This window comes from Chroicocephalus ridibundus, chromosome 1 (genome assembly GCF_963924245.1).
Source record: "Chroicocephalus ridibundus chromosome 1, bChrRid1.1, whole genome shotgun sequence".
NCBI classification, from domain to species: domain Eukaryota; kingdom Metazoa; phylum Chordata; class Aves; order Charadriiformes; family Laridae; genus Chroicocephalus; species Chroicocephalus ridibundus.
The window spans coordinates 212769545-212783150 of NC_086284.1; the positions used below are offsets into that span (position 1 = coordinate 212769545).

At 46.3% G+C, this 13606-nt stretch overlaps 1 protein-coding gene across 7 annotated transcripts in view; it reads left to right on the top strand.

Moving 5' to 3' along the window:
* FRMD4A (FERM domain containing 4A) overlaps positions 1-13606 on the top strand; it is a 390969-nt gene that overhangs the window by 291672 nt on the left and 85691 nt on the right. For all 7 annotated transcript variants that reach the window (XR_010069575.1, XM_063323590.1, XM_063323591.1 and 4 more), the window contains one exon: positions 1954-2046. Coding sequence is in view for 6 of the 7 variants with exons in the window: in XM_063323590.1 (XP_063179660.1) it covers positions 1954-2046 (93 nt within the window). In the remaining variant the exon portion in view is untranslated. The remainder of the gene's footprint in view (positions 1-1953; positions 2047-13606) is intronic.

Below are 13606 nucleotides of genomic sequence, written 5' to 3' on the forward strand. Positions count from 1 at the left end.
AGCCCCATTAACACAGCCATCCTCACTCCTGATCCATGTACTGCAATGAAATGACTTGAAAAAGGGCTTGAAAATCTGCATTATGTCACCCCTTTCCAGTAGCCACATTGCTAGTTAAGTCTGTGCCCTTAACACACAGCTCAGGCTGCCCTTTACCTAGAGGGAAAAAAAAATTGAGAAAAAAACTTATTTAAAAACTTTATCTTGAGAAAAAGCTGACTAAAAGTTAAAGTATCTTGGAGAGAAACACACAGGTGTCTAGAGCAGGGGATAAAAAAGGTTTTGATCTTTTTTGTACACCAAAATATGTCCAGGATGAGTTTGAAATGTCCCCACCTCCACCCGTATCACTTGTACGTAGTTGAAATTTGGTACTCTTGCAAAATAGAGGCAAAGGCCACTTACACTGAACACCTGGCTTTTATATGGCAAAATTTGAGGTGAGACAGCTTCTTTATAAATGGCTGATCCTGATTTGATGAGTGGATTGGAGGTCCCTGAGCTGCCCATCCTCTTCTGCATCTGCATAAGACATGGCAGCTGTACAGAAATTCAAATGGAACCCGGGTGATTCAAAGCCTCCTGAAACTCTTTCTTTCCCCTTTATTTATTTTTGTAGAAAAGATGAAGTAGGGGAGCTACAAATCCAGTTAAATTGCTAAATAGATGTTGCTGCTTATTTCCTAAAGGTGCTTCTTAGCTGCCCAAAGCGCTGCTAAGGAGTAACAGGCAGACCCTGAGTGTATTTGCTGACACAGTACATTGCTAAGGCTTGTGGCAACCGTAGAAGTTAATTTAACACTTTTTTTTTTAAAACCAAGCCTTTTTTTTTTTTCTTTTTTTTTTTTTTAATTTTCAGTGGAATGAAGAATTATTCTTGAGGATTAGCATGAGCTGGCAAATAGGCACTGGAATAGAGCTCAGGACATCTGAGTTCCATTTCCTCCTTTATTTGCTGCAAGATTCCCCCCAAAATCACTTCAATTCTCTCTCCCCTTGCTTGTCTAGACAGCAGAGCACTGAAGGCAAGGGCTGCCTCTCCCTCTGGGTGAAATCTGGTCTGGCTGAAATCAATAGCCAAATGCTCACAGGATGCAGCCCTAGCATCACTAAAGGCAATGGCAAAATTCCTACCGACTTCAGTGGGGCCTGAATTTTACCCTATGTATTTCCACAGTGCCTAATTTAACGGGGCCTTTATCTCAGCTGGGGGGTGAGATGCCCCTGTAATACAAATAATGTTATTTATAAAATACCTGTCACGCACACACAGCACTCTACAATGTGGGGAACGTGACAAAGAACAGAGCTCCTGCCCAGGAAAGCTTCCAGCAGCAAGGCACGAATGGATAAATTATAGGAGAAAATAATAGCGACAGGTACCATCTCGGCAAAAGAAAAGCAGCATGTGGTAATTGGTGCTGGAACGCTTCATGGAGCAGCTGCTTTTCAGGAGCTCTCTGAAGGAGGAAAAACGAAGGCTGGGCAAACCTGGAGAGGCTATTGCAGGCACGTGGGTGGTAAATAAACTGTCTGAGGCTGTAGAGTCAGGTTTAGCCTTGAGTGAAATATTGCAGGCGTTGTGGAAACTCTTAACAATAAGGATTTCTAATGAAAATCTTGACAGACTTTTAATGATACAACTGCTCCTGGGGGTTGTAATAAAAAGGTGAAGCTCATAACACTTTGGGCTGTCCTGCCTGGTCGGTGCTGCCAGCCTTCACCCTGACAGATTGAACTTTAGCTGTTCGATCCCCAGACTGAAACGTTGCCAGGATGATATCACCTCCGCTCTCCTCAAACATCTACTGTGTGTTTTTGAAATATCATGCAATAGCTAAGGGCAAATAGCATGTGCTTCAATTCACCTTTTGTAACACCTCAGACCTCGTCGCAACGCGTAGCGAGAAACCTATTTGGTGCCAGGCTCAAAACTGTCTCTTCTCTTGCCAGGGGACACTTGAACTGGCTTCAGCTGGACCGCCGGGTGCTGGAACATGACTTCCCCAAGAAGTCCGGACCCGTTGTTTTGTACTTTTGTGTCAGGTAAGTCCGCGATGGCAAGGCCTTCCCATGGGATACAGCTATGGGTGACCTGTTCCCCAGAGGCCAGGAAATGAGACTGTCGGTTCCTCACGCCATAGAAACACCTGTGCACAAACAAACGCTTTTACAGAGATTTCTTTTGAGGTCTTTGGCATTGAAAACTCTTCTTGCACAAGTGTAATAAGAAGTAGCCACACTAATGGCCATAGCTGCCCACAGAGAAACATTCTATGAGGGCAAGATCAGACTTCATGTCATTTATTTGTGGGTTTTGAACTCCTAGAAAATCCAAGCTGGGTAGGGCTGCAGAACAAAGACCTCTTTCTGCCAGGATAACCAACCTGAGCCAGCCACCTGGCGGGAAAACACTCGCTTCCTCACCAGCACGCCATCCGTTTCCTCTGGATTGTGCCCAGGGTGTGTGTTATGTCAGGGACCAAATTAATCTCGACGTAGCTATGTCGTATTTGCCTTCTGGACTCAACCACGTAACGGTATAATGAATTACGCGCAAATAGCAAATTATGGCATTTTATGGCAACCAGTTGGCTTCTGCATGGGCATAGAACGTATTCATAGCCTGGACCAGACTAGAAAGGTTTTAATGAAGATTACGGCAGTTTGGAAGAATTTCTCTTCATCTGGGAACTTTGCAAGGAACCGTTAGTGTTTAGGAGCCACTAGAAGCTGCCGGTGTTCTTGTGTACGCAGTGTCTTTGCCTCCAAGGGAGATATTTTCTGAGAAGGCAAATTTGTTCTTGCAGCTTTAAAACACCCAGAGAGAGGCCGGGGGTTGGGATGGCACATGTACAAAATTAAGTTGAGGGTTTTGACTTACTTTTAATGGATAGCTCATGTCTAGAACTAGCCAGCGCAGTGTTACTGTGTCTTTTTCTGTTAGCCTTTCCACTCCAGTGTTATATTACATCTGACATCAGTCTCATTCATTCCATAGTACCCACAAAAAATTAAGACCTACTTTTGAGTTTCTTCCCCTGAGTGAAGCTTTTTTTCCCCCGCATAGTGATTGTCATTCATTTAACTTCAATTACAAGGGAGGCTTCTCAAGAGAAGAGACTCTTTGTTCTGTTATGTCCCCATATTTAGTGGTGGATATATCTAAGGACGAATCAAGGCTGCGCAAAGCCCCATGACTCCAGAACTGGCCTGCTGTCCCTCCCAACAAGAAGAGCTTAGTCTACATTTTGGGTGCTTCAAACCATAAGGGTAGATCCAGAGCCGAACATTTCCAGTGTATATGATCCACATCCACCCGTGCTTAGAACTACAAAAAACCGTTGGTGCTCTTCTGCAAAAGTGTTAGACTTTCAGGCAAATTTAGAAAAAAACAAACTCATTAAGAACACAGCAGCTCTGTTACCAAGCTCTTGCCTAGGGGCTAAATTGAGGAGTCCGTACGAGGGCAGGGATCCCATGGGAAGCAGGGAAAGCTCTGACCGAGCAAGAGCTAAGTGCAGATTTTAGGAGTGGAACTGCTAAATGTGTGAAAGCCGGTGCTACCAAGCCACTCTCATATTCATTTCAAAGACCACTCAGTGAGCATAAATATTGCCATCTGTATTGTTTTACGAAAGCTGGCAGCGCAGTGGAGACAAGTCATTCTAGCAGGATCTTAGCCAAGAGACATCTTAGGACTATGGATCCATATAACAGTTAGTAAATGAGTAACCTCTCCTGTTCTGGAACCGTAATCCATAGGGAAGAGGCACTGGGGAAAAGTCAGCATTCAGTGACTGAAAAGTGAGTGTGTGAAAACCAGACTGACGATGGGCTTATACTTTTTTTTGTGGTGGTAATGCATGGATTGTCACAGTGAGTTACTGAATTGGACTGGAAGGCCAGATGTCTCAAAGAGTTAGGAACAGGCATTAACTTACCATGGCTTTTCTACTGGTTTTCTTCCCCTGTGGATATCAGACGCTGGCAAGAAGTTGAAAATGTTTCCCAGCACTTAAAGAGTTCCCATGTCCATTCCCAAATCTGATCTGAGCAGAAGGCAATTGGAGAAGAAATCGGCTCCAGCCAGCTGGCTGAAGTTGGAAAGGCCCCAGGTATCTGTTACCAGCGGTTCCAGTTCTGGCTTGGGAACTAAAGCAAGGGCTGAAGGAATGGCTGTGAAGGGACCCACCCACAGACAGGGATGTATTTTCATAATCTGGGGATGCACAGCAGCTTGCAGAGTCATCTGTACTGCAAACAGAATGCTCCCTCTCCCCTACTGCCATGGGATGGAAAGCAGAAATAACTAATGCTGTACCATACCTAATTACAAATGCGTTAATTTTTAAGGGACTGGGTGCCCATGACATCTACTATATCATTGGTAAAGGTTTGCCTGTGTTTGCAAATACCTTTCTGGCACTACCTCTCCCCAGCACTGCCGCTGAGAAAGCTCAGCTTGGTGCTGGGGGTCCTAATTGGGGGGATAGTAATACAAGCAACTGGATGTGCCAGATGTTCATTACAGAGAAATCTGTTTACCGTATCAGGATTTAGTAATCATGTGGGTTTTTCCCTCTAGTCAAAGTAAATGTACAATTCAAGCACACGGGGTAACTACTGAAGATATTAAGCTTCAGGCAAGAATTGTAAATGGCAGTTTGTGAAGAGGAGAAGCTACAGAGGAACCATTTTCACCTTTTATGTGACCAGCAATTTTTTTTTTTACCCTTAACATGCCTGCAGCAATGTTGATGGGCAGCATGCCCACCAAAGATGCTGTAGTTTTTAGATCGCTCTAAAAGTACATTTAAAGGATGCATGCCTTTTTAAGCAAAGGCTTCTTGGAAGAACCATACTGAAAATAGTAAGTTTGACAAGCTTTGCAGCGTGAAATTCTCCTCCCGTATTTAAATCTCTGCAGCACTGTTGAAGCTCCATCTTTTGACACACATTTCCTTGGGGGTTGACATTGTTGAACATTGATGTCCAGTGTCTTTCTTTACTCTCTTCTGTAATCAAAGACCAAAAATTTCACAGGACTGTGTCAAAGAAGGATTTTATAAGGAAGTTCTTAGCATTAGTTCTGAAGAAATTGCTTCTGCCCTTGTACACTTGCACAGCTAACTGAAGCCTCTCTGTCCTCAGGTTGTCATCTAGTGCTTCTCTGGAAGCTTTCCACTGAGAACAATGTAGGAATCTAGGAAGCAATCAGAACTGCTTGGGCAGCTGTGAACTGCCCCATGGCTATTCTTGTGCAATATTATTTTATGAGTCTCTGCTAATATCCATTTATATAGTTTTAAAGCCATACACGAAAGCAAGAGGGAGTGCCATGTGTCTTGCAGGGGAGGTGGGATGCCTGGAGGATGAGAGCAATGTTAGTTCTCATCTTAGAATTAGCTTCCCCGGGTGGCTTTCTAAAGCCCTGGTCACTTGGTTGTTGGTGAAACTCATTCCCTGCCTCAGAGGGTTTAACAGTGCAGATAAACAAGTCAGATGAGAGTCACAGGTAAAGTCTGGGAGAAGCGAAGGATGGGGAAGAAGGAAGGAGGGACTGCTTGACTAGTTGATTTTACAGAGGTGTTTTGGGACCAGAAGAGGACAGTGAAATTGCACTTCACAACATGAGCTGCGTGGCAAAGGGTGGGAGACTAAAATGTGGAGACCCAGGCAGCAAGGATGTCAGAGGAAAACAGAGCTAGCAGGGGTTCAGATAAAGATTGTTACACTTTTGGCAGGGAAGGAAGCATTTTGCTCCGACTCACACAGGCAGGAGAAGGAAGGCAAAGTTACTCCCTTTGTGTAAATTTTTGAGGTGAGGGAGGACCAGAGCATAGACACGCTGTTTGTTCATGGAAAGCACAGTTGACCAGGCTTCGCAGTGAATTCTCATCCTCAAACAATGGCCTTGTGGGATTAGCAATCCTTAGCTAGGGAACCACCAGCATGGGTCTGATCTCTTTATCTGCTGGCTGTTTGTCATGCTGTTAATTTATATGAACAAGCTCAGCAAATAAAATTCACTTCACTGGTGGATCTTTTCCCAGGAATGAGTATGTGTGTTCTCAGGGTAGCTCCACCAGCTAAATAGTGACAATTCACTGCAGAAGTCGTCACGCTAAATCAGAATCTCTCTCACATGGAAAGGCTTTTCTTTGAGAAAGGCATGGAAAAAAATGTGAAATAAATCCTCAACACTCAAATACACTGTGGGGCAGAGTTTGTATCTATGGCCCGGCAGTATTCCCACAAAGGAATGCCCGTGTCCAGCAACGTCTGGCATGTTTTCATACGCATTGGCTAGGCTGAAGTCAGCATGGGGGCTCAGGACTCTCAATATTGAGGCCAGATGTTTTGCCAGGTTACCACAGTTACTACAGAACAAAGTGGCCTTAGAGATATAATAAAACCAGCACTGAAACACAGAGTGCAGAGCTCACACGCGTCACTGCTTCCTTTAACCTGAAGGAACACAGCTCTGTGTGCACCAGTGGTGGTCCAGGTGCGAGGCAGGTGGGACAGATGTCTGAGGTGGAACTCATCACACCAAACCTGAGATGTTTACCTGGTAGACAGCTCTACATCAGGGCTAATTAGCACAGCCTGCCTGTATAACCACTGGAAAGAAATAGGCACTTTTCAGGAACAATTCACCCAACTTATTTTAGATGACTGCTTTGGAATTCAGTAAGTTGAAGTCTAAAATACCTATGTCTCTTCTCTGACCTCAGACCCCTGCTCAGATGTAGGCATCTGCATTGTAGCTGCCTCTTTTCACCTGATGAATCCCCTCTGTGTGCATCAAGGGCAGCCTATAAATTCAGAATTTCAAATAGGGTTGGCACAGCCAGGGTTGAGGAGGCATTTCCTAGCTACAAGGCTCTGCCTGACGACCTGAACAGAATTGGACCAGATTTCAGCTGCTAATGAGGCCTTATGCTATTTTAGTTTTTCAGCCCTCCTTTATACCCAGTCTTTAAACCTATATTCCGTGAAAAAAAAAAAGACTAACGTTAAAAATAAAAGAAGCAGGAGACCACCTGGAAAAAGCTGACCCTGGAAGGGAGACAGTGGTTGCTAATATGGGTTGTTCACAGGGCTAGATGGACCTTACAACCTGTTGCTGAAATATATTGCTGCCTCCTGCATTGGCCAGAAGGCACACATGGGGTGCAGATTCATGGCATCCTGCTCCCAACTTGCTTGACTCACCCACGCGGCGATCCCAGCACACCATGGTTGTGTATGCCATTCATTTCCACGTAGCTTTGCATTTCTCCGAGCAATGAGATTAGGGGGGTTGGTGATGACAGCAGCTTGCTACAGCAGGAAGAGCGGAATAGAAACACACTAAATTAACCAGAGCAATTTATTTGCCTCACATGCAATGGGCTGTGTTTCTCCATCCACACTTTTCCCCACCAGAGAGGATATGTGGTTCTCCACCACTTTGCTGCAAGCAGGGAATGAGGAATCGCCAGCTCCTGTCTCTCCCCTCTGAGGAGGGAGAAGGAGCAGCCCCCTCTCTGCCCCGTGGTTTCCAGGAACTGTGGAAAGGCACCTGAGCAGATTATCAAAGACATCAATTTTGCAGGCAAGGGACAGGGAGAGAAGTGGCAGAGTTTGCTCTCACCCATGGATATGCTTCATCTCACCTGATGGCACCCAGGAGAAGATGCTGGGGAAAAATCATATATACACAAATTGCTCTGCTCTTCTGCTCTTCCCGGGTCGGCTGCAGACCCCTCTGCAAGGGGAGCTGCAAGGAGAGTGGTGCTGGACCTCACTTTGCCATCCCAGGAGAGTTCAGGAAACTGGTCTGAGATGTTTCCGCTCCTTGGGGTGCTCCATCCTCATCCTCATGGCTAGCTGTCTCTTCTCTGAGCTCCGTCCAGCTGTTCTGCCTCCCTCACCCACCCTCCCTACCAGCACTGAGCTGGTAACTCCCCACACCAAGCTCACAGGCAGTTTGTGCTACATATAAGGGAGACTAGGAGACACCTCCCGTTCACGTTATATCTCTACAGCTCCATGCATTGCTGGGGTGCAGTAGAAACAACAGCAAAAATCAGAATATTAAACCCACATAACCAACCCAGTCCAACCAAGCTGGTTTCAGGGGTTACCGTGATCTCCTCTGTCTATAAAGTCCAGCAAAGGTGTGCCATAACTCAGATCTCTTTGTACGTGTGTTTTGCTGGTTGGTGTGCATCAGCTGTGCGTATGCTAAGCGGGAAGATCCCCAAAGCCAGCAGCCCTGCAAAGTCCCTCCTCCCCCCCAGCCGCAGTGGATAAATACAGCCGCTCAGACCTTGTTTGTGTGGGAAGACAAGGCTCCCTGCAGACAATTTATTGCCGCCTTCTCAGGGTGGCCCCCTGCTCTGTTCACCAGGGGGGAAGGTGTAATAAATTGCCTGCGGGGAGGCTTTGCTCCTCAGAGTCTCTTTAGAGATATGAGAAACTTCTGTCCGGATGGAAGATTTACTTGTGTGAAAACTGACCTTTGCTTGAGGAAGGGAACTAATGGGGCTCTGCTACTTAGCACACAGCTCTGAGCTAAGCCATCCATTACACACACATCTTAATAGCAGTCTGGCTCTTGAGTCCCATAACATCATTTCTGTTTTCTGCTTAACTGGGAATATATTTGTATAAGTGAGCTGTGTTTAGAGAAGGGGATAAGTTGTTTTTCCTTTCCGTTCAGCCACCCGAGGGGGAAGAAAAAGCAGCATTGTAAAAATGTGTTGGTTTGAGCCACTTTTTGAATGTGTTGATGCTGGCAGCATTGTCTTGTCTAATTTTGGGAAGCATTTAGACAACATGATAGGTACTATGCAGAAATGATGGGTGCTGTCGGTGTAGGATTTGTACCTAATTTGGATCAAGCAGCAACAGCTATGTCGATGCCTACACACAGGTTCCCTGACTGGGTCAAAGTCATGCAGATATAGTTTCCATTTTCATTGCAATTTGTGCATTTATACCTTACACCAGTGGGTGTGATTTGCTGGCACCAGTGAAGCAAGCAGAAAGGTCTGCTATGAGGGGTCCCATCACCATGGCATTGAACAAAGGGGTAGAGCCAGTGAGTAAGTAAACCCCATGCCAGCTTTCACAGCCAAATCATGCCTTTGCGTGCTGCTGACAACGCGATGGAAGGGCTGGAGAGATTTCTATTCCTAAAATGGTTCAAGATCCTCAGCTGAAAGATGGTCTACAAATACTGAGGGATGGTGTTACGCAAGACAGTGCACCCAGTGAGCTACCTCTAATAGCCAAAATGTCACTCTTGGTAAGGATCAAAGAGGAGGAAAGATCTGGGCTGGTGCTGAGTGTGGGGAAATTCCCCCGGTGCTTGAGGGAGAAGAGGGGAGGAAGGCAGCGCGCTCCTGGGAGCCCGTCACTGCTCTCGCCTCACATTTGGGACAGATAACCACATCACTCTGAGCCAAAAGGAGCTCTAACAGCCTTTGTGTGCAAAGATGTGCTTCTCTTGCAAGCTAAGCTCCAGGGGACATTTCAGGGGTGGAGCGATTTGTAGAATATATTGAGGTGGCTCGCTGCTTTTATGGTGTGCTCAGGCCGGGTCCCCCACCTGGTGAGAGGGCAGAGGCCTCCCTGTACTGAGGTCAGTACCTTTGCAGGTGAGGCTTGATGCTGTACCCAAGCATAAGGGAGGAATGTGCCTGCACTACTGCCTTGATTCCTTCTCGATGTTGGTACTGGAGCACTGTCTGGTTACTTCCCAGGACGTACAGCCTGGAAGAGAAGAAGAGAGCTTGTCTCTATATGTTCCAAAGAAGATCCCTTAGTACTTTGTATGTGGAGAAGACGAGGCGTAGGAATGAGCAAATATCCCCAAAACGCATGGTTTTCCGGGAGTTCAATGGGCGAACCTCTTACAAACACTGAGAAAAATGGATGGGTGGTGGGTAAAGGTGCAAACAGCTTGATAGTATGGTACAGGTGGTGGGAAAGAGGGAGGGAACAGGCTCAGGTTAAACAATATCCACAGCTATTTTCTGTTAGCTGCAATTCCCTGTATTCTTGGAGTCACATTCACCTCTAGTTTTGTGGCTTCCTTGCAATGAGGCAAAAGTTGACATAGGTCTCTCTTGCTGGTCCTGTCCCCTGCATCAAGCCCAGGTGCTGGGCAAGGGCAGGGGGGGCTGAGCACAGCACAAGCACAGGAGACAGGAACATGGGATCAGAATCGAAATTAATTCAGAAGGGGAGGTAAATGGAGCTTTTTAGAGCTGTTGATTTTCATTCCTGGCTGATTACTTAACAGGCCAACTATTTAGCATGACCATTGTCTGCTTTAAGTGTCAGCACATAAAAGTGCGCAACCATGGCTATTAGCAAACACGGCTGGAACATAAAAGGAACTCTGCAGCCTGAGCTGCTCAGAGTACTCATTTAGCATGAGACACTGGACATAATGACATCTGCATTTAAGTCCATTATACCAATGCATGTGATTTTTCTTTTCCTGGTTAGCAAATGGCCTCATATTTTTCAAATTATCCTCTGAGGTTTTAAATGACATGGTGAGGGATAATGAGCCAGACCCCAGGATGGATGAGGCAGAAAAGGGGTCTCCTCCTTTATCCATTGCTCTGTGACAATGAAATAAGAGGCAGTCCATTGACAGAGCCACCGAACTCTGCTGACAGCTCTGTCCTGCATCCTAACCAGAATGGAGTCAGCCAGCTGGGAAGGACACGGAGACTCCTCTGCCCATTTCAAACCTTCCTCTTGGGTCTGAGGGCATTTCCCACTTAGGGCAGGAGAAAACGCCAGGCAAGGTGACTGCACATCAAAACCAAAATCCTTTCGCTTCATTCTGACTTCTTCCATGAAATCTGGTTTTACCCTTTATTTTCTCTTTTCATGGGAAAAATAATGTTTTCACCAGGGGAGAGAAGAGCCACTTGGGATTGTTATTCTGGGATTTTTCCCCTTTTCTATTCATAATAGGCCCAAGATGGGTGTTTTGCCTCCCTGAATGGAAGCAGTATCACAGGGCTGGAGGGAAGGTACCCCGCCTTTGCCAATACTGAGTCCCCAGCTCCTGCCTTTTAGAAAAGGCAGGAACTCACCCCAAAAACACTGCCACACTGTTATCAGTCACGGTCACCTTGATCAGCAGCAGCCACCCTCAGTGCCATCACTGGCCTCTCTGTCACTGCCTGGCACTGCCCGCCTCTGTTTTGACTGGCCCTCTGACACAGCACTGTACCAGCACGCCAGAGCTACCTGCTTTGGCATGTCCCTCTGCCTGGCTGCCTCCTGTGCCCCTGTGGCCACCCCACTGCCTGCCTCTGAGGGCAGCAAGACATCTGAGGAGAGACAACAGCAACAACAGAGTGCTTTGCTATGCCCTTGCCTGGTCTGCGCTCTCTGGATGGCAAAGGGACCGTTTGTTCTAGTTAGGACTCAATGACAGTTTTTTCTGGCAGGGGCACTCCTCAAGAAGATGCTGTTCCTCAGTGAAACCAAGTGTTTAAACCTTTTTGAGGTCTTCCAAAGTCCTTTCAGTGTTCTTTTTGAATTTTCTTGGAAGGCAACACCATAGCACCAGACTGGGAGTTTTCGGGGTGCTTCTTCTTGTTGAAAAAAAGTTTTTTTGTTGTTGGATAAAAGCCTTTTGGACCAGCTGGTTCCCACCAGAGTTAAACATCACCAGAACTATGATGATATAACTGCCCCAGGACAGATTGCACCTTGCACAGACAAGACATCCATTTGCTGTGATCATGCTTCTAATATGATTGTGTTGAAGACCACAGTAAAATATTTTTACCGTTTGGCAGGTTCTGCTTGGAAATAAACACATGGGCTTGTGATCTCAAATGCTACAACAGTACATTTGCAGTCAGGAACTCGACTGCTCAGAGCCTGGTCCCCGCTAGGTGATGGATGGCCAAGTTCAGGCTGATGGGAAACGTGCAGAGCTGTGTGTTAGTGGTGATGCTAAATATTTTTTCTCTGACAGTTTCTTTTGGTGTGTGGAAATTGAGAGTGCTGCTCGTTTCAGCTCTCACTGGCCACACAAGCACACCACCAGCTCAGGTGCTTTTGGAGGCCGTTTCCCTGATAGTCCTGAGGCCTCCTATCCCCACTGCAAGGACAGAGCACTAGGGATCAAGCACCTTCCCAGAAGTCCTAAATTTGCCCATCTGCACACACAAAACTGGGTTCACGCATGAGGCTGGCAGCAGCGGCCAGGGATTCTCCGTCTCCTGAAGGACCAGTAATCAAACTGGTGAGTCCAATGCTCAGTCAGGCATTTCTCCCTGCTGCAAGTCGGTGGTGGGCACGTGTGTAATGCAAGGCAGAAATTACAGTAGTGCCAGTTTCCAATCACCCAAGGATCAGGAGTTTCCACAGCTGCTTCTCACAGGCACTGCTATAAAAATGTCTGTGCTTGGCTGGTTACGATGGGAATTGCCATTCATCACAGTGTGAGGGGGCTTAAGCTGTCTCAGAGCAAGTTGTCAGTTAACCAACGCTTAATATAGAGCAATCTGATCAGTACAAGACGTGTCCTCGCAGCTAAAAAGCCTTAAACGTTTCAGATGCAGCAGATTCTGAAGTCTTCCAAGATACCTTCTCCAGTACTCATTATTAGCTTCCTGCCGCTGAGAGGGAGCAGGCAAGATAGGCACTTTGTGTTCATTACCCAGCATAATATTCACTGGTCTATTTAATTAATGCTTAGAAAATGTACTTCATGAATTATAAGTTACCGGAGGAGGGGAGGGATGGGGAACGCAGAAATAGATTAACGTTGGCTGATCTTTTAAACTTTTTCCAAAATTATTTCTCTGGTTTTTACACTCAAAAATTCTCCTGGGGTGTTCCCCCCCTTCTTGCAGGCACCTAATTTCTCATAGCAACAGTTGCTGGCTATCAGAAAACCTCCGCTTGAGGCAAAGCGGTTTGTTGGCTGTATTGCAAGAGATGCAGGTAGCGGAGCAGAAGTGTCAGACACATTGTACTGCCTGTTTCTCTGTCCAGCCCATCCATTACTCCCCGGATATATCAGCTTCATAGCACATGGAGGAATGCTGCTCTCAGGGGAGTACTCAACAGAAATCTGAGAGTTGCCCCTTAAAACTGATGATCTTGAAACACACCATTAAGAAAGGGCTTATAAGCTCAACAGGCAAAACAGACAGAGGGGCGCAGAGGAGGGAGGAGTATTTTCTAAACGCAGCACAACAGCCCCAAGCAGCTAAATGATTTTCTGAAGGTCATGAAGGAAACCTGCGTCCGAGTCTGGAATTTAACCCAGATTTTTTGCTTGGTTCATTGCCTTAGCAGCTGGGTGCTTCTTCCTGCCTCCTTAGTCACTGACATCGGTCATTGTGAAGTGTGGTTTCCTTCCCCGTTTTTGAAAAAGGTGGTAACAGGAGGAGGTCTGACAGAGATTCACGATCAGTGCAGAAAACGTGTCTTTCCCTCCCCTTTCCGTTGTTGCAGCAGCGGCTGTGAATTCAGGGGAGTTTGCTCCGGTTTGGGTTTTCTGAGCTTGCCACACAGAAAAATCCCAAAAGAGTTCTCCCTGCAAATCTGTTTTCTGTTAAGCAGC